At 42.6% G+C, this 20,737-nt stretch overlaps 1 protein-coding gene and 2 pseudogenes across 4 annotated transcripts; 1 reads left to right on the forward strand and 2 right to left on the reverse strand.

Moving 5' to 3' along the window:
• Positions 1–113: 113 nt before the first annotated feature.
• Positions 114–10,263, reverse strand: psip1b (PC4 and SFRS1 interacting protein 1b). 2 transcript variants are annotated; one of them, XM_085447605.1, is made up of 12 exons: positions 10,118–10,263; positions 7,822–7,946; positions 7,676–7,740; positions 7,460–7,595; positions 6,264–6,740; positions 4,920–5,096; positions 3,282–4,724; positions 3,100–3,206; positions 2,093–3,026; positions 1,753–1,854; positions 1,148–1,427; positions 114–812 (listed from the first exon to the last, which is right to left on the reverse strand). In XM_085447605.1, exons 2-12 carry the CDS (start codon positions 7,903–7,905, stop codon positions 793–795), a joined length of 3,825 nt encoding a protein of 1,274 aa, XP_085303731.1. In that variant the 5' UTR covers positions 7,906–7,946; positions 10,118–10,263; the 3' UTR covers positions 114–792. The 2 variants fall into 2 exon arrangements, with proteins under 2 accessions (XP_085303731.1, XP_085303736.1); XM_085447610.1 differs by having other exon boundaries at positions 115–812; positions 3,282–4,685; positions 10,118–10,262.
• Positions 10,264–12,377: 2,114 nt separating this feature from the next.
• Positions 12,378–15,497, reverse strand: LOC146713410 (low affinity immunoglobulin gamma Fc region receptor III-like; annotated as a pseudogene). Its single transcript, XR_014917868.1, has 5 exons — positions 15,441–15,497; positions 15,321–15,356; positions 14,076–14,339; positions 13,517–13,996; positions 12,378–13,405 (listed from the first exon to the last, which is right to left on the reverse strand). The product of XR_014917868.1 is annotated as a low affinity immunoglobulin gamma Fc region receptor III-like (transcript).
• A 4,020-nt stretch (positions 15,498–19,517) lies between these two features.
• LOC146713411 (Fc receptor-like protein 5) lies at positions 19,518–20,737 on the forward strand (annotated as a pseudogene). The gene is made up of 4 exons (XR_014916263.1): positions 19,518–19,524; positions 19,960–20,212; positions 20,292–20,537; positions 20,613–20,737. The product of XR_014916263.1 is annotated as an Fc receptor-like protein 5 (transcript).

Genomic DNA, 20,737 nt, shown 5'->3' on the forward strand with positions numbered 1-20,737 from the left:
TCTCACTGCAGCAGAGCAGCTTAGGGATGTGGAGGAACAGGAGATTCACACCATGGAACTACCAAGGTGTACCTAATAAAGTGGTCGTTGAGTGTATGTGGGTAAAATAATAATAATCAGACTTGAGACTCTTTGTTAAGTTTGTAAAATTCTTATTTGTGAAATAAAAAAAATACATATTTACATGAAGACCAAGATAACAGGAATAAAACTGCTAAAAGGAATAAAAACACATCATTGAATCACAAAAAAACCAAAAAAATTAAAACGGCCAGAACCGTCTGTAGGCCTCGTGCATCTCAAGGTTTAATGCTTCAGTTTAAAAAAAGAAAGAAAAAATATCAGCCCCAGTGACGGCGATGACAAAAAACTTCATAAGAGATGACAGAGTCAGAACTGTGTCAGGTGCAGGAAAATCTCGCCTCTAAATGTCACAGCAACAGGACGTCAGCTTAAACAGCAGGTACACATTAATGCTTAGGTGTGTAATGCTCTCGCCGTCAGTTTAACGCTCATTACATTAAAGTGGAAAATAGATAAACATCCATTTAAAATAAAATCAGCTGCTCCAAAGCGCTTAATAACTTAATAAGGTGGCCTTAGCACAACAAGCTGTGGGGTAAGAACAGCACACCTGCTAAGGTGTGACAGTCCACACTGCGAGAAGTTAAACAGGTAAGCACGCTACTGCCCAATGAGGTAAGTGGTTTTGGAAAATCCTATTGTGTGTCTGTGTTGCTCCCCCCAGTAGCAGTTGGTCCGGTCCAGGCTGCTTCCAGTGATGATGAGCCGTCAGGAGGAGTCCACTGGAGCTTTTGGAGAGGGGGGCAAAATTATTACATAAATCCAAAACAAAAAAAAAAAAAAAAAAAAAAAAGAGATATATATATATATATATATATATATATATATATATATATATTTTTTTTTTTTTTCTGTATATAATTTTAATTATTGAATGATACAAAAACAAAAAGATGTGGTGTAAATATTTCAGTGTTATTTATGAAATTATGTTTTCTCAATTTTACTTTTAAAATATTTTCTAATATAAGCTATAAACGCTTGTCTTTAATATTTTTACTTCCTGTAAGTTTGTGTAATTTCTTGTCACAAATCAGTTGATTTAGTTTTTATTTATTTTTACCTTCAGCTTTCTCCTCTCCATCTTCTCCTCCATTATTCCTCTTCTTGTTCACCTGCCCCATACTTCTCTTCGCCTCGTGCAGCAGCCCCTCCTTCCTCACCTTCTCCATACAGCGCTCCACCCTCTGCGCCTCCTCCTCCTCCTTCTCCTCCAGCAGCGAGCGCAGGAAGGCGGCGCTCACCACCTCCTCCCCCTCCCCCACCAGGAAGGCGTTCTTGAAGCGGTTATAGAGCATCGACGCCTTGTCCATGATGTCCTGGTTTGCCCGGTAGTAACGCATCTGCTCACGAGGAAAACAAATACATAATAACAACTGACACGATTTGTATAGTTATTATTTGTTTATTCATTTGATTTATTTTGAATTCAGTCCAGGTTTAAGGTTGCAAGTGACCAATCACCTTGGAGTGATGTCATAGCTTTGCTACGTGGAAACACCATCACACCTAATCCCAAACGTAATCACAGTGACACCCTAACCCCCACCCCATTTTTGTGATTTCTTGTCCTGAGTGGACACAAAGCGATGACATCATAGTAGTGTGACAGGTCAGATGCATTGCTTATCCAAGAACCACCACGAGGATATCAGTATGTGCGTTTACCTTCCTGAGCGTGGCGACGAGCTCGCTGTGCCTCTGGACGTGTTGAGACGTCACATAAACCATACTGAGCTGATTCAGCGCCGCCAGACACTTGCTGATGTCCTGAGGATGAAGCACATTAGTCGCGTCGTTCAGTTTCAGTAAACATGCAGCGTTTTTGAAATATTAAAGCTGCATTTAGATTTTCTGGCCACAAGGGGGCGATGTAGCTCCTGATAGCTAAAGCAGTGAGAATCATAAAAATGATCTAATGTCGGCTCACTTTTTATAAAATCACTGTGAACGGTTTTACATTTTGTGCCGTCGTTAATCTGCAGCCAGTTTAAGTTTCGGCTCTTACGGGATTGTCGTTCTTCAGAGAGATCCGGATGTCTCCGTGGATCCGGTGTAGCGTCGAGTCCGTCAGCGTCACCGTCGAGCGCTTCTTCTGCTGCTCCTTTACCGGGTTACCTTCTCCTCCAGCGCTCTTCTCCACTGCTGCTGACGTCTCGGGTCGGCTCGCTCCATCACTTTCCTTCTCCTCGCCGGTCTTCCTCTGCCCGCCCGGCTCCGCGCCTTCACATTTCTTCTCGCCCGTTGTTTTTTGCGTTTCGTGTTTTTCTGCATTTTCCGCCTTTTTTGGTTTCTCCGCCTCGTCCTTCTTCTTTTCTTCACCCTCCTGTTCTTTTCTTCTTGCTGCTGCTGCTTCCCCCTCCTCCTTGCGCTCCTCGTTTTTCTTCGCAGCCTCCGTCACGCTCTTGGCTTTTTTCTCCTCCGCTTGAGTTCTTTCAGATTTCATCTGGACCTCGATGCTTTTCTTCGAGCTCCCATCATCCGACTTCTCTTTTTCTTCAGCGCCCTTCTTCTTCTCTTTCTCCAAACTTCTTTTCTTTTCCACCTTCTCCTCTTTCTTCTTCTCCCCCTCCTTTGCAGATGTTCCTCCCACCTTCTCCTCTTCCCTCACGGTCATTCCTCCCATCATCGTCTTCACCTGGACCTTCGGACCCTGCCCAGCTGTTGCCTTGACGATCTTTCCAATTATTTTTCTCTCCTCCTTCTTTTCTTCATCAGTCTTCTTCTCCTCCTCCTTTTCCTTTGTCTTCAGCTCCACATCTCGACTTTTCTCCAACTTTTCTTCTACCTGCATCTTCTGCGATGTCCTGCCGTTCCCCTTCTTGGCTCCTTCCTTCTTCTTCTCTGATGTTTTCTTGGCTGAGGCCGACTCCTTCGCACTCCTCCACTCTGACCTTGTCGGGCTTCCTGTCCTCCTCCTCTTCGCTCCGTCGCCGCCTCTCCTGATGAGAAAACAGACAGAGGTTTAAACTCCTGACTGATTTTACCGTATCATTTTTTTCCCCTTCCTCTTACAGAGCGCTCCTCGTTGCCTCCCTCCTCCTCCCTCCTCTCCCGGCCTTCAGCAGACCCCTCAGAGACTTTAACACGCTCTCCCTCTTGGCGGCCAGGTGGCGCTGTCGCTGCAGGAGAAATGTTGAGACGTTTTCATCCTTCTCTTCAATTTAAAACATTTCCTTAATGAAGACAGACTCTACCTCATCGTCTGGAGCAGCACCTCCTCTTTTCTCCCTCTCAGTTTTCTCCTTCTGCTTCTCTCCCTCAGATCTCCTCTCCCTCTTCTCCTCTTCCACCTTTTTCTTCTGCTCCTCTTCTCTTCTTAAATCTTTCTTTGCTTCTATAACATCCTTCCTCGCCTTCTGCTGCACCTTCTTCACCTCCTTCTCTCTTCTTGACTGTTTCCTTTCATCTGAATCATCCTTCCTCATCTTCTGAAGTGCCTCCTTTTCTCTCGTCCTCCTCATTTCTTTGGGCTCCGGGCTGGTGTCTTTCCTTGTCGTCTCCTCTTCCACCTTCTGCTCCTCCTTCTCTCTTCCTAAATCTTTTTCTTCTGAATGATCGTTTCTCGTTTTCTGCTGCACCTCCTTTTCTCTTGTTTTCCTCGTTTCTCGGGCCTCTGTGCTCCTTTCTCTCCTTGTCTTCTCCTCTTCCAACTTCTTCGCCGCCTTTTCTCTTCCTAAATCTTTCCTTTTCTGTGAAGCATCCGTCCTCATCTTCCGAAGCGCCTCCTTTTCTCTTGTCCTCCTCGTTTCTCGGGCCTCACTGGTGTCCCTACTTATTTTCTCCTTTTCAACCACCTTCTCCTCCTCCTCTGTTCTTAAATTTTTTTCTTCTGATGTGTCATTTCTCGTTTTCTGCTGCTCCTCCTTTTCTTTCGTCCTTCTCATTTCTCTGGCCTCCAGCCTCCTGTCTCTCCTCTTCTCCCCCTCTTCCTCCACCTCCTTACTCTTCACATCTTTCTTTTCCTCTGAAATATCCTTCCTCGCTTTCTTCTCCGCCTCTTTTTCTTTCATCCTCCTTGTTTCTTTGCCCTCTGTGCTCCTGTCTCTCTTCTGCTTCTCCTCCTCCTCCTCCTTCTCAGCTGGACTCGTCTTTACTCCTTCCTCCTCTGTTCCCTTTTCCTGTTCCTTGTGTCTTTTTGATGATCGTCTCTCCATCGTTGCCTTTTCCTCACTGCTGTCCTGACTTTTCTTCTGCACCTCCCCTTCGCTCTTCCTCTTGACTCCTCGGGCCTCTTCTTTTTCTCCTTCCTCTTTCTCATTCGTTTTCCTCTGGACCACATCCTCATCGTTTTTCTTCTCTCTTCTCTTCTTGACTCCTTTGTCATCTTCCTTCTCCTTCCCCTCATCCACCTTCTTCTCGTCCTCCTCGTCCTTCCTCCTCTTCACTCCTCGGCCCTCTTTCTTCTGCTCCTCCCTCTCATCTCTCCTTGTCCTTACTCTTCTGCTGTCTTCCTTTTCCTCCTCCTTCTTCTCCACCTTCTCTTCATTTCGGCGCTTGAAGTCTCTGCTCTCTTTCTTTTCCTCCTCCTCCTCCTCCTCCTCCCTCCTTCCACCGGTCGTCATCAGAGCAGGTTCCATCTTCTGCAGCTTCACATTGATCTGACGGAGACGAGGAAAACATGAAACTTTATTCAAAAGCTGAAAAGACAAAATGAGAAAAAGAAGTTTAACATGTGTCTCTGTTGCTTAGCAACGCATCAGATTAGCAGAGGGTCTGAATTGAGCTTTTAGATTAAATCTTACATTTTAATCAAAGAAAGAACTGAAGGCTTTTCTTTGAACAGTATTGAGCTGCTGAATAACACAAGTTATTAATGGCTCATTTAAACTTACAATGGGCAGCATCACTCCATGTGTGTTCAGCTTCGGCTCTTCTGCTCGGCTCCTGGTCGTCACTTCACTTGCAGCTTCTTTGGAGGCTTCAGCCTGTCTGGGTTCTGCTTCAGTTGTGCTTTTAGCCTTTTCTTTACTCGCTGTGGTTTCACCCATTGAAGCTTTGACCGCTCCTGTCTGAGAAAAAGAAGAAAAAGAAGAAACAAAAGTTTATTTGTAAGCATTTAATGTCAACAGTTCACCATGCTCTTCCCCACTGAGCTCTAATAAAAGAAGAAGCTCCAGTTTCTTCCATAAACTAGAGGATGAGGCGAGCCATGGATTGCTGGTGTTCTCATGAAGGTGTGTTAGAGCAGAATGAACCTGACACTTTTTTCCTGTTGCAGGAAAAACTGGAAAAAGCCTTCAAAGGCGGTGACGTGAGCCCGAGACCGTCGTCCACACAGATTTGTTGGTGCTTTGGAAGCTTCTGCACGGGAGCTTCAAGCTTCAATTCAATCCTCCAATTTCGAGCACACAGAGACGGATCTCCGTCGCCCTGCTTTACTAATCTATATATCCAGAAAACAGGAAAATATCCACAGAAATATCCGCAGGTACAAAGCCAAAAAAACAATATCAAGCAAAACCTTTATTCTCTCTCCACTGTAGGTCCACGTCATTATCTGTGATCTACAGATGCAGAAATGTGCTCAAATCTCCATGAAAATGTTTAATCTGTGACATCCAACTACTCCACAGCATCACCCGTTGAGACAGACACTGATGGACACATGGATGGGATAAACATTAAGAAGATGAAACTATTCTACTTGTGTTTATGTCTCGAGTTTCCCACATCCCCCTCCTCTGCAGACAACTCCTCCGTGCTTCTGAATTACCCCCCCCCACCCAAAAAAAAAAGAAAGAAAAAAAATATATATTTTTTTAAAATATAAAAGAATATATTTATATTCTTTATATATATATATATATATATATATATATATATATATTTTTTTTTTTTTTTTTCCCCTCACTTTGCAGCTTTCAAGTTCAATCTCACAACAGACAGTGAAACACCAGCACCCAACAAGGAGCTTAATCCTTCTAAATCCCTCCCTGCAGCACACTCTGAGGATGTGATTTTTCCAAGTTCACAGAGCACATACAGAGTGGGTCCAGTGCTCCACAACCAGGATGGTAACCCTCACTGTCTGACTGACAGGCACCATCTCCAGCCCCCTGGTATAGTTGTTGCAGGGAGGCTGAGAGACCCCAGAACCACTGCTGAACCACTGCCAGTCCAGAGGCCCTGTCTCCAAATGGAACAGCCCCACAGCTTTAAAACATTTAACCTCTCACCTCTTTGTCTGTCTTGGCCAAGGCGGTGCGTTCACCTGCACTCCCTCCTGCAGACGGACCACCGCTTGCCGACCTTCTGGTTCGAGCAGTCGCAACGGTCTCTGCAGTGTCTGCAGCAGGGGTGGAAGCCTGCTTGGACTCCTCACTTTGCTCTGCAGCCAATCTTGATGAAACTCGTGTGGGAGTTTTAACAGCAGCTTCCTTTTCGCCTCCTGTGCGCCGCCTGTCGGCGGCAGCTTTACTGGCCGACTCGGATCTGCTGGGGGAAGATTTAGTGACAGCGCTTGGAGTTGGACTTTTAGCAGCAGACGTCGGTTTAGAGGGTGTAGATTTGGTCGCTGGTGCGGACTTGGCAGGTGTAGCCTTGGGTGATTTGGCAGGTGTAGTTTTAGGTGCTGGGGTTGGTTTAGCTGGAGTAGCTTTGGTTGCGGAAGCCGGTTTTGCTGGTGTACTTTCTGTGTTTGTCTTCCCCGGTACCTGAACAGAAGATAGAACGAAGAACCTTTATTAGAACCGAAACATGCCTCACTCATGGGCTATAAACATTTATGAAGCAGAGGTGCCAGCAGTGTGAGAAACATGTTGGAAATAGCCTTTTCAGCCCCCTATCCATGCCTTTGACCCTAGTCTGTTCTGATTGGTCAGCTTCCAAAACAAATGTAACTAGTTGAGATGATGCTGCACGTGAAACATTTACTCTTTCATGTCTGTCACATGAGGTCATCCTGAACCTGCTCACATCTGTGAAGAGAACCAGCCCTCACTGTTGGACCTGTCACTTCAGGTGATGATCTGACCCAACTGGACAGACTGATACTACTGAAGTAGAGCTGTGCCACATCAAATCACCCAATATAATTGTTTAGGTGATGTAAGAGTGTCTGATCAATCACAGCAGCTAACTGGAGAAGGTGGAAAATGCCCTGAATTCACTGACATTAATAAAAGCGGCAGCATCAATGAAAGCATCAATAAAACACTGTTCAGTATTTTTATATACCAGATACATCATCACAAATATAATTTTAAAGCTATATAAGCTTTTTTTAAGCAGTGCGTCAGAAATATTACAAACACATCATTAGAAAATGCTTTTAGCAGTTCATTCATAACCATTCAATTACATAAAAATGAACTGAAGCGATTACGTAGCATTTTCATTGCAACTGATGAGTGATCTTTAAAGAGAGACTGACTTTGAGTTTACTCCCGACTCCAGGCGTGTTCTGGATCTCCCACATGCCCTCGGTGAAGCCTTTGATGCGAACGCCGCTGCCATACTTCATCTTGTTTCCCACATAAGGGACGATGTTCTCCGGCGGCAGGAAGCCTCTGGGGAGGGGAGATTAATCACAGTTCGATCAATGCTGCTCAGAAAATGATACGATCGATCTGCAGCTGCACGTACGTACATCTGATGGGTGCCGAAAAAGAAGACGGGGACTCGCTTCTTGTACCCCTCGTCCGACTTACAGATCTGTAAAACACAGAAGAAGAGTTAAAGCGCGTACACACAAACAGCTGCATGCAGGTATTTACAGCTGAGGTGTGAGCGCACCCTCGCCGGCCAGTGAGGGAAGCCCTTCATCTTGGCGAACACCAGGTCTCCGGGTTTGAACTGGTCGCCGTTTTTTCCCGGCATCCTGTTGCTTCAGAGCTCGGTCGCACAGCAGGAATCAAACACTGAAAGACAAGCAGACCATTTAGACCACAGCAGCTGCTTCACACACTTTACCGTGTTTCATTTAAGGAGGTAAATGTGGGTAAGAGTGCGAGTGAATGAACAGATGTTGATTCGAGCTGTTCTTCAGCCTGTAGTAACCCCACACAGCTGTGACATACGTTGTAGTCAGAGGATTACAAACACTCATTAGCATGAATGTGATGGTCGTTTGGGGGTTTTTAATGACTTATTGAATCCACTCTTTCTCCAGGGTGAAATGACCGTACATCAATCTTTAATAACTTAAATAAAACAAGAACTGGATGCACAAGTTTGAATTCATTTTGGACTCTCTCCTCACAGGGTCAAACATACACACAATCACTTAATCTTTTATTGATTCATTGATTGATTGATAATACTTTATTCATCCTGAGGGAAAGGGTGGAAAGATCTCATTTCTAAACAAATGCAGATTCAAAGATCATCAGTTCAAACAACTGTATTCAAGTACAAGTTATTCAGATCTGTCACCACTTTTGGTCTAGAAGCCCCATGATGTGACCCTCAGATGATGTTCTCAGTTAGGATGTTTGGGAACCACCAAGAGCTGGAAACAGAACACCAGTGAAACCAGTTTTATATCACCATGGACTGAGAGGGTGAGAAAGAAGAAATAAGCCTCCAAATAAGCCTCCAAATCAAACTCCTTCAAGCCAAGCAGCCGTCTCGTCTGAAACTGTGCTCTGTAGCAGAACACAGTTTCAGACGAGACGGCTGCTTGGCCTTGTGTGTCAAACAGAAATAAAGACTTCATTGTGTCAGCTGACGTCAGCATGAAGATAAAATATCTCTGGTAACATTTATAAGGTGGGGATGGGTTTTCTTATACAGGACAAGATCCCTGACTTGAGGTTAATTCCGCTGTGGCCAAGTGGAAGGACGACGAGGAGAACAAATCAGCAAGCACTAAGTCTAAACCACAGCATCTCCCCATCAATAACCAACCACAAATATGTTTGTTTGCATGTGTCTAATAAATTCTTCTCTGTAAGCAGACTGAGAGTCCACAGCTGTGCAACCCAAACCTTTAACTGCCTGATAATAAAATAGTGTGAACTCCTGAACTTCTCTCAGCAAAAAAGAAAACCACTCAAACCTAAGAACACAGAGCAACTGTACAGCACGGTGGTAGCATCACACCCTGGGGCTGTTTAGCTGTGAGTGGTACTAGTAACATTACACATTAAGGAATAAAGAAGAAGAGAACTACCTCAAAAATCTTCACCTTAAATAAACATCTAGGTGGTTGAAACATAGACAGTCAGGTGTTCCAACAGGACAAGAGCTGCTTTTTATGAGATAAAGCAGGTGAACACTGAGCTTCTGGTCTTCTTAAAGCCTTTCTCGAGTTTAAAGAAACGACCAATTCTGCCAAGAAGATATCCATCCTGAATTATGAGGAAGCTTGTTAATCCAAATTGTGCACCCAATTCTCGTTTTTTAGCTGTGCAAAGATTCCACAGTTCAAAGAAATCATCAAACGCCTAAAATTATCATGACATTCATGGGTGGGTGTGAACTTCTGACCACAGAATACATGGACTGTGACATTTTTTTTAAGTATTACTTTGCTCCGTGTTTTGTTCACTGTGCGTGTCCAGCCCTGATCTTACCAAGTGCATAAAATCGTCTGTAGGAAACAATTAAAGCGGAAACCCCAACTGTTTCCTTTCTCTTCTTTTTAAATATGAATGTCAGGCCTGAGTTAGAGGGCTTTTCCACTAGTTGGGGATTTGAATATTTCCTCAACTCAATTTCAAACTCAAACACACCACCACACAAAGAATTAATACATTTAACGTAAACTTGGAGATTAACGATAACGTGGCAGCAATACTTCAATCAATACACCCAACATGTGCTAAACCTGAGAGGATGCATAAGCAGGGCCAGACTTGAAGTCTGTAAGTAAAACATTTCACTTCCTGGACCTGAATCGTCCCACCAGCTGACCTTTGCGTGTGCAAAGTATAATCTTTCACACTAGCTCATCAGTTTCGCTCTCGTCTGCGTGTTTACGCTTTGTTTACAAATACAGGCTAACCACTGAAAGCTCGCGCTAACATGCCGACTCGCGCACCCTTACTCCGTGTTCGTGGCATGCACCGTGGATGTGACGTGGACTCACCTGCACACGGAACGACTGCCGCCTGGCACCGCGGACAAAAAACACGAAACAACAAGGCTTCTTGTTACTAAGCTATCCTCTAATGCACGTCGCCATATTGACCTCTGTGTTCGTGTCACGTGATCCACAATGGTTTTTCCCGCCGCTAGAGGACCGTTCCAACCACACGGGAGCTTTTGGACTGTACCACCTTAGGGTACAAAGGTTTTGTTTGTTTGTTTGTTTGTTTTTTTAAATCTGAATTTAGATTCCTTTCTTTATAATCACCATAATGATGTCATCAATGCACACCTTAAGAAATAAAGCACTACTTTGAACCAATAATTCTGTCGTCATTTCCGACTTTCGGCATTGAGCGTCTGCCCGTTGCTACGATACCTCAGCGCGTGGATTGGTCTGCCCTCAATATAAAGTACTGAACTTCGTAATAAGTTCATAACTTCATTCACATATTCACGCGTGCACTAATGTGTTTTTGGGGAAAAATAAATGTAACGAACGTAAAGTTCACTGATAATTATAAATGAGAACTACTCGGTGTATGTTTAGAGTGCAGACAGGTACCACACCAAGGTGAATTTTTCTAATGATTTTTTTATATGGTTACGTCTTGCATTGTTAGTAACATAGTAAATAGTTAGTATCTTTGTTGGGGTCACTGTTAGTAACAGTAACTCCAACAACTTTTAAAAGTCAAAATAAGACACTGTAATTGGCAGTGATCTACTCCATCTTCTCATAGCAGTGACACTATATGAAAAAAAAAAATGTAGATCCTCGTTTTTTTTGTATAAATTAAAATTTCATGGTTAAAGTAATAATAAAAAAAGAGAGCTAGTTTCAACAGTTGCTTTGCAAATGCAAAGTGTGCCAGAAATTAAATGCACTACTATATCGTTCTAAACCTTGTGGAAGGCTTTCCACAAGGTTTAGAACTAATAAATCAATCAAGCTTTATTAACAGACTTATTCGATGCTTACACAGATTAAAAATGAACACAAAATCTAAAAATAATTAGAGCAGTCTCTGCTCTAATTCATCCTGAAGGTGTTTTGTCAGGTTTCGATCAGGACTCTGTGCAGGCCTTTATGGACCTGTCAGTCATGTCGGAACAGGAAGGGGCCATCCCCAAACTGTTGCCGCAAAGTTAGGAACATTAAATTATCCAAAATGTCTTATGTCAGTGCTCTAGAGTCCAGTGGTGGCATGCTGTACACAACTGCGTATGACATGTTGCATTGTGTTTGCTGATATAATGCTTGGATGCTGCTGTTTCTGTGGAAATCCATTCCATGACACTCTCTAAGCTAATCTGAATGCCACGTGAAGTTTGGAGGTCCATAGTGACTTACTCTGCAGAAAGCTGCTGGCCTCTGCACACTATGTGCTTCAGCATCTGCCGACCCGCTCTGTGATTTTACGTGGCCCACCACTTTATGGGTGAGCTGAAGTATATGTCAGTGGGACTCGAGTGAAGGTGATATGGGCAAGAATGTCCCTGGTCACAGTCAGCTGAGAGTTACCTCATTGGTATCACTGTGATCTAAAAGCTCTAAAAGAAAAAAAAAAATCTTAATACCAGTTGCAAGTGAACAGCAGATTAAAAGCCCTGCTGCTGATCTTCAGTCACCTTAGCGTTGAGGATAACAGAAAACATCCAACCTGCAGTCAGGTTCTGACCGTCTCAAGTTCTGGCAAACTTTTTAATAATTTTCATTATACTGGAGAACGACTGTCAAATTACAGTGTTCACTCTAATATTAGGTTTTACCTAAAGTTTTACATCCATTCACAACTATGAACAATTAGGAATCACTAATTAATTGAACACACTAAGTGCATGTGTTTGGACTTTCGAAGTTGGAGCACACCACATCCACAGATGGTGGTGTCAAACCCAGGAGCTTCTTCTTGTGAGGCAACAGTGCTTAACTGTTTTTTTAAAGTTATTTTTTTATTTATTTTATATTTAAATTGTGTTAAATAATAATAACAATAATAATAAAAAAAAAAATTATAAATCACTAATCATAACAAATCTAATAAATACAATAAAACCCCTCTTTAATCAGCTTTTGATGTCCATGTTTTAGAATGGTTCGTATATAACAGAAACCATCTAGAATTGTATTTTTTTTTAAAATAAGAACCTCTTTACCATCAAACATTCTGTGAAACAAAAAGCATAAACAATTGTGTGTCTGAACTACCACTAACTGTTATGGAAATATGAAATAAATTGAATCACACAAGAACAGGTCGTCTTTGTGAGGTTTAATCTGTTTTGCAAAGAGACAAACGACAGTACAGAGTACTGCAGTCTGCATCACATCTGACCAACAAGAACAACAAGCACCAAATCATTTATAGACACAAGTTATTTATCATGGTGAGAAAAGCAGAGCTGTACATGTGGGAATATTTAGTACTGAAAGATTATATGGAGGCAGAGCGTGACACTGTGGAGCCTTTCATTCAGCCAGGTTAGCCTGACACAGAGAAGAGCAGAAACTTTCCATCACACAACTGGCTACAGAGCTTTGTACACAAATATAGTTATATTAAAAAAATAAATTAAATATAATTTAGAATTCAAACAGTTGTTGTTTTGAGCCACCAGATGTCAGTAAAGAGCTTCTATGCATCCTGCAGGTTCTTTCTATAAAGTGCAGGCAGGCAAACCTGCTGCTACTAACTGTTAGAAACATTTAACAACAGACAGAATTTAACAAAGATTTTTTGTTTGTATTCTTAAACAAAAGGCCTTTAATGTGAAAGGATCGAGAAAGTGTTGAGAGTGCAAACGACCAGAGAGTACTGTAATATTGTAATAATTATTATTTTTTCATTTCTTGTGTTTTAAATGTATTTTCATCCATGATTTCATTTTTAATTAATATAGTTGTTGATCTTTGATCGTTGGATCTAAAGAAACTCTCGTCTCTTTGATGGTGTAACGTGTAGTAACTCAGCCTAGGCTCTGTCTGAGTTTCTCCTGTGGATGTCAAATACTCAAGGATATTATGACACAGTGAGAGTGCATAGCTGGTCATGCACATCACATATGTTGCTGCTTTGTTTGAGGTATTATTACAAGGGTTAATTTGTTTCCAGTGTGGAAATTTACAGGAACAGCAACAGGACCTGAATGCAATATGAGACTGCAGGTCTCTGCTTAATTTCAGGTCAGAAGTGATGCTCTGTAGTGACATCATCATAGTGGGCATCTAATCCCTGCTCAGCCTGACTGGGTTGCATCTTTTCCACTGATGCATGAGGTTCATTTCCTGAAAGATAAGTTTTAAAATGTATCTGCTGTTAACTTATGAGGAGTTCAGACAGAGAGATGAGTTAATCATCACCATATTGATTGTTCAGTGAGTGATTCAGAGTGTTACCTTTGGCTCTGAGTTGATATAAAGATATCATGAGAAGAGTGGACATGAAGTATGGAAAGAACACCATCAGGTGGAGGAGCACTCTGAACGCAAGCTGGAGGGAGCTGTAGTCAGGGGGTAGTGCTGAGGTGGTAGGTGGAGGTGTGGTAGTAGGTTTTTCTGCAGAGAGAATCCCACCTGTTCAGGTGAATATGTGGATGAAATAAGAGCTGAAATCAGAGTGAAGCTCCTCACCTGTGACAGTGATCCAGCTGGATGGAGACTCTCCATGACCGCTGATGTCACACTTGTAGAGGCCTTCATCAGACCTGGAAACATGCTGGATGGTCATGTGACCTGTAGGCTGCTTCCTGATGAGGGAGCCATCTTTATAGAAAGCAGCTGGGAGCTTGGAGGGAGTGGTCTTTGTTTTACAGAGCAGAGTGACGTCATCTCCCTCCATCACAGGGAGGACAGGACTCTGCAGGATCACTGATCCACCTCAACACAGAGACAAACTACAGCATTTCATCCATTTACACACAGCTTCATCAACACTAACTCCACACACTCAGCTTACCAGTGACTGTCAGGTTAACCATGTTACCGATGGTACTCTGATTAGACTCACACCAGTAAACCCCATTGTCCCATGGGAAGATGTATCTGATGTTACATGAAGAACCAGCACCTTCTCCCCACCCATCTCCACACTGAGTCCTCTGTTGTTTGCTTGTGTTTCTCCTCAGAGTCCATCCAGCAGAGCTGTCGTCCTCCTCACAGCTCAGAGACACAAAGTCTCCTTTAAAGAACTGAGAGCTGCTGGGACTCACAGTCAGACGAGCTGTGATAGAGAGAGCAGGATATTTATTGTCTATGTTTTTTGATCATGAGACAGTTGCCAGTTGTCTCCTCTGCTGTGACATATGGTCCTGAAAGTAACTGGTTGTCTGTATTCACAGCTTTAAGAATCTCCCCAAGTGTTTCAAATTTGCCCATTTTGAAACAGTGAAAGATGAAACTCTGTTCAGTTTAGAAAAGATAGTTGGGTTTTAAATGTTTCTACTTTTCAGAGCTTTGTTTTCTTTGATTCAAGGGTGGGGTATCTAAACAACATATGTGCTACACATGAAACATTCTTCCTAAAGAAAGAAAGAAAGAAAGAAAGAAAGAAAGACGGGTGTAGGTTTAGCTCAGTTGGATGAGCATGTAGTCATATATCGAATCGCTCTGAGAGGCCGGCCCATGTTCTAGTACAACCGTTCTTTAAAAAGAAAGAAAGAAAGAAAACTTGATGTTGCTGTCATTTAGGTTAGGTTTTTTTAAACATATAAATTCCCCTCTCGCCCCTGCGGGGGGTCTACCCTTCAAGCTCAGGCGAATGAGGCGTTGACAGATAGTTTTTTTCTTTCTATCAATTTTGTTTTTCTTTACTCAAAGAGATCAAATTATTGGTGGGGACAATTCAATAATCGCTGGATATTGGTGGGGACATGTCCCTTCCATCCTTGCCAAATCACTCTTGCATTTTTTATTCTAACAACCAATGATTTATACAGGAAAATAATGACTATAAGCAAGGTTGCCCAAACTTTTGCATCCCATTGTAGTTGCCTGTGTATGGTGACAACTTTAATAATCTCTTCAAGTGAGTCAAAAAATACTTTCATCTTTAAACAGCCAAAACGTTTATGCAGACTTGCTAATGAAAAGAAAATGGAGAATTCATATCCATGAAAACAGACAAAAAGGTTATTTTTTAAAAACTATTTCACATTTTGCTAAGTCTGCCAGATTTACAGAGTGACAGAAGAAGGTTACTGACCTTGGTTTGTGGTGCAGCTCAGCAGTGAGATCAGAACTAAAGAGAAATTAAACTCAGGTTAGTTCAGAGTTTCACATTCAACAAGACAGCAGAGGCATGAAAAACACAGAGTGAGCTTACAGAGCAGACACAGCAGAGACGTTTCCTCCATCCTGCTGCTCAATGACATCAGACCAACACTGAGATCAGCTCACAGTCATATAAAGTAAAACCCGCCTCCCTCTCCTCCTCTTCCTCTTCCTCTTCCTCTTCCTCTTTGATAGGATGTCAGTATTGTGGTTTCCTTTGTAGTGATCATCATGAAAAGGTTTCTTTGTTTGTTTGTAGAAAAAGAGTTTTAAAGTATTAAAAAAAAGTCGTAGGTAAGAAAACTGAACCAGAAAATAAGGCACAATGGATAATAAATTACAGCTGACCCAGCATCTGTAGCTGTGGGATGCTTTCACTGACAATCACTAAGGTAGTGGTTTTGAACGTGCTTTCGTTTCCTTAGACTCCTATATTAAAATCCTATTCCTAATCCTAAAATTTCCATCAAGACTAATAAACCTCACTGACAGACCCTTCTGTAAAGGATGTTAGCGGTAGCTTTTGTTCACCTGTACAGGTAAATATTCTCTAGTCACCAGGTTTCTGGGGTCGATGAGATTCACGTGTATATCTCATCTTTCGGGTTGGTCACTGGACTGGCACCTTTCAAACACTTTTCATGTCAAATTGCGCTCTCCAAACATTCACCAATCACACACACACACACACGTTCATACTGTACTTTATTCTCTACCTAAGCGCTTTGTCTAGCATTCACACACACTCACTCTCAAGGTTCAGCCACCTTCCCCATGGATACTCCAACATGCAGACTCAAGTAATCGGGAATCAAACTACGGACATTCTGATTAGTATTCAATTGAATTGAATTCACTTTTATTTATACAGCGCCAAATCACAACGACAGTCGCCTTAAGGCGCTTTGTAAGGTAGACCCTACAATAACACATACAGAGAAAAACCCAACAATCATATGATCCCCTATGAACAAGCACTTTGGCAACAGTAGGAAGAAAAAACGCATTAGGAAGAAACCTCCGGCAGAACCAGGCTCAGGGAGGGGCGACCTCTGCTGTGACCGGCTGGGGTGAGAGAAGAGAGACAGGATAAAGACATGCTGTGGAAGAGATTAATAACAAGCATCACTCAATGCAGAGAGGTCTGTTAATACATAGTGAGTGGTGACTGGAAAGGAAATACTCAATGCATCATGGGAATCCCCCGGCAGCCTATGTCTATTGCAGCATAACTAAGGGAGGATTCAGGGTCACCTGGTCCAGCCCCAACTATATGCTTTAGCAAAGAGGAAAGTTTTAAGCCTAATCTTGAAAGTAGAGATAGTGTCTGTCTCCCGAATCCAAACTGGAAGCTGGTTCCACAGAAGAGGGGCCTGAAAACTGAAGGCTCTCCCTCCCATTCTACTTTTAAATACTCTAGGAACAACAAGTAGGCCTGCAGTAATCTTGTTGCAGCATTTTGGATTAGCTGAAGGCTTTTCAGTGAGTTTTTAGGACATCCTGATAATAATGAATTACAGTAGTCCAGCCTGGAAGTAATAATGAGAATCAGAATACTTTATTGATCCCTACACAGCAAAATCTCCAGTGTTAAATTAACACTGGAGATTTTGCTGTGTAGGGGAAATTCTTTTTCGTTACAGTGCTCCATTATAAAAAAACATTAACAAAGACAGACAATACACAAACTAAGAATAGCACACTATATACAGGCATATATATACACGTAAAGGTCACTTATTAATAAATAGCTGAAAGAGGAAGAACATGTGCAAAAAGGGTGTAGCTGTTGCAGTAAACAGTGTGTTAGATGGAGGAGTTGTACAGGGAGATGGCCACAGGCAGGAATGATTTCCTGTGTCGTTCAGTGGTGCTTTTCGGTAATCTCAGTCTCTCACTGAACGAGCTCCTGTGACTGACCAGCATGTCATGGAGTGGGTGGGAGGTGTTATCCAACATTGTCTTTATCTTGGACAGCATAATAAATGCATGAACTAGTTTTTCTGCATCACTCTGGGACGGGATATTTCTAATTTTAGAGATGTTGCGCAAATGGAAGAAAGAACTCCTACGAGTACAATAACCTCAGTTTTATCTGAATTAAGGAGCAGAAAGTTAGCGGCCATCCAGGTCTTTGTGTCTTTAAGAAATTCCTGCAGCTTAACTAATTGGTGTGTGAATAGGGAAGCATGTATAATGTAAACAGAACTGGTCCTGGCACTGAACCCTGTGGAACTATGAGTGGAACTAATTAACTGTAGTATGTGAAGAGGACTCTCCATTTACACGAACAAATCAGAGTCTGTTAGATCAGTGATTCTCCAACTGTGGTACACGTACTACTAGTGGTACTTGGGCTCTCTCTGGTGGTACGCAGTTAATCTCCAATTTCTTTAAGATTAAACAATATACTATTGTGGAATTATGCAAAGACGAGTTCCCGAGGCTCTTCTGGGAGCCGGAATCAACCAGAAAACATCTCCCCGAGCGTGAGTCCTCTATGAAGAGCAGCCTTTCCTAGTACAGAGCAGTACTATCACCCAGGTCCGAGAGAGAGACGAGTTTCTCGGCCGCTCTGCGTCGGAGAGGGAGTAGCCCCACACCAGCAGCGCCTTCAGAGCAGTTTATTTTATTTTATTTAATTAACAAAAGCTGACTCAACACTTTGATTCAGCAAAGACAAAAGTCACTACGTCTGATTACCTTCCTCTTTCTTTTGTGAAGGATTTCACTGGCAGGGTAGGTTCAGCTTGCCATGTGAAAGAGGTGGCGTTCCTTGAGGGTTACACAGGAAACCTCTGACATATGCCTTTTTTTTGCTGAAGATAGCTCCCATCAACACTCTGTCATGGTTTTGGCATGGGTAACACCAAGATGGAGGTTGCTTCCAGTAGCGGCAGGTATCGACCACCCTGTTATTTCTCCAGAAAGTTCTCACAGACCCACAGAAACTACAGCACTATTGTTGTTGATGCTCTGTCTGACATTTATGAGTGCCATCACCTTCATGACGATGAGTGTTACATCCTGTTTTATTTTAGAGTTTCCTGTTTCCCTCGCCTTCTTGATGAGATGATTGGCTACAGAACGTTCTGGCTCATGGGCTGTTCTGATATCAGTTTATCTTTTGTTTGCAGCTCTCCATCCTGTTGCAGCAGAGGGTTTGAAGTGCATTGCATATCATTTTCAGTTATTGGCTCATTTACGGTAAAATTAATCTTGGTGCATTAAACTTTCAGTCTGGTGTTGTGTCCAGTTGTTTGCTGACCTGCAAAAAACTCAGAAAGAACCAAACCCACAGCTGTGTTGTTAATGATTTAGGTACAGTGAAGCCATCACATCATCTCAGTGGGTGTAGTTTGATGTCATTTAACCACAAAGTTTATTTCTAACAACATGTTAGAAATAAACTTTGTGGCTAAATGACATCATTTAGCCACATCATGTAACAGAAGCTCAGACACCCCAGCACCTCCACCACCTCCAGCTCTCTTCCTCTCAGCTGACCTGCTGTCAGTAACAGTAACAGTCTTTATATTTAAGATTTGACACCTTCAAAGAAACTCCTCCATCTTTCTGATGAAGCATCAACTTTACGTTCACATGGAGGAAACATCTCTGCTTTTGCTGCTCTGTAAGTTCAGTCTGTGTGAAGATTCAGCTGAGGAAATCTAACAAAAAACCCTCAAAAAAACAGTCTGTAGTTTGTTTTTAGTGATGTTTGTCTGTAAGATGAATCTTCTGTACATGTTTCAGCTGAACAATCTTCCTCCTTTCTGCTCCGATTCTTATAATCAGCAAACAGACATGTTGCGTCTGCTCTGCTCTCTGATCACTTCATTAAACACCACAAACCCTAAACTAACCTGAGTCTTGTTTCTCTTTAATTCTGATCTCACTGCTGAGCTGCAACAAAAACTAAGGTCAGTAACCTCCTTTACTCAGTCTGAAACTCCCTGATTGTGTCTGCTAAACTCAGGCTACATCCACATGTATAGAGGTATTTATGAAAAAAAAAATCCCATACACATGTGCAAAGATGTCTCCGTCCACATGTAAACGCTAAAAACCCAGTCAAATGCTGTCATTTAGCCGTGTAGAAATGTTGGCCAATTAGAAGTCTAGAAGCATGGGAGGTAAAGAGTAAACAGGGTTCTTAAGTACTCCGGAATAGTTTTTGTATTTTTCTGGAAAGGCAGCTAATTTTGTGTTACTTTTGAAGTGCCTTTGTAGAAATTCATCTCATGTAAACAATGACGTGTCTTAGACTGGGATAGTAAAAAAAGGCGCACACCTTTGATGTTGCATGACTAAATCCCCATTTTCCTTGTCCACATGTAAACGCAAAAACTGAGTTTTTAAAAAGCAGTTTTTAGTGATCAAAAACGCTGTTTAAGTGTGGATGAAAGGTAGGAAAAACTGCGCTTTCAAAAATACCCATGTATGTTTGGACGTAGCCTCAGGCTTGGTTTGATTTTGTGTTTGCAGGTCTCCTCCCTGTTATACTCTGGTGGCTTTTAATGTGGGCACAAATATAAAAGATCACTGTTGTATCATTTTAACCCTCACAGCTCGTCTGACTGTGAGTCCCAGCAGCTCTCAGTTCTTTAAAAGGAGACTTTGTGTCTCTGAGCTGTGAGGAGGACGACAGCTCTGCTGGATGGACTCTGAGGAGAAACACAAGCAAACGACAGAGAGATGGGTGGGGAAAACCAGCTGGTTCGTCCTGTAACATTAGCTACATCGACCCATTGGACAGTGGAGTTTACTGGTGTGAGTCCAGAGAGGGTCCCATCAGTAACATGGTTAACCTGACAGTCACTGGTAAGCTGAGTGTGTGGAGTTAGTGTTGATGAAGCTGTGTGTAAATGGATGAAATGCTGTAGTTTGTCTCTGTGTTGAGGTGGATCAGTGATCCTGCAGAGTCCTGTCCTCCCTGTGATGGAGGGAGATGACGTCACTCTGCTCTGTAAAACAAAGACCACTCCCTCCAACCTCCCAGCTGCTTTCTATAAAGATGGCTCCCTCATCAGGAAGCAGCCTACAGGTCACATGACCATCCAGCATGTTTCCAGGTCTGATGAAGGCCTCTACAAGTGTGACATCAGCGGTCATGGAGAGTCTCCATCCAGCTGGATCACTGTCACAGGTGAGGAGCTTCACTCTGATTTCACCTCTTATTTCATCCACATATTCACCTGAACAGGTGGGATTCTCTCTGCAGGTAAACCTACAACTACAGCTTCATCTTTCATTTCTTCTCCCTTCAGCCTTGTGTTCAGAGTGGTCTTCTACCTGGTGGTGCTCTGTCCATACTTAATTTTCGCTGTCCTCACAGTGTCTTTATAA

The sequence above is a fragment of the Copadichromis virginalis genome, linkage group LG3, assembly GCF_057382275.1.
Source record: "Copadichromis virginalis isolate Kocher_CV1m ecotype Utaka linkage group LG3, C_Virginalis_male_GT1.1, whole genome shotgun sequence".
Lineage (NCBI taxonomy): Eukaryota > Metazoa > Chordata > Actinopteri > Cichliformes > Cichlidae > Copadichromis > Copadichromis virginalis.

Bases quoted from the DNA above. Each gene is read 5' to 3' on its own strand.
- psip1b (XM_085447605.1), bottom strand. From the start codon at position 7,905: ATGCCGGGAAAAAACGGCGACCAGTTCAAACCCGGAGACCTGGTGTTC. The intron at 7,741-7,821 runs GTGCGCTCACAC...TGTGTTTTACAG, and splicing joins TCCCTCACTGGCCGGCGAGG to ATCTGTAAGTCGGACGAGGG. The intron at 3,207-3,281 runs GTAGAGTCTGTC...TTTCTCCTGCAG, and splicing joins GTGCTGCTCCAGACGATGAG to CGACAGCGCCACCTGGCCGC.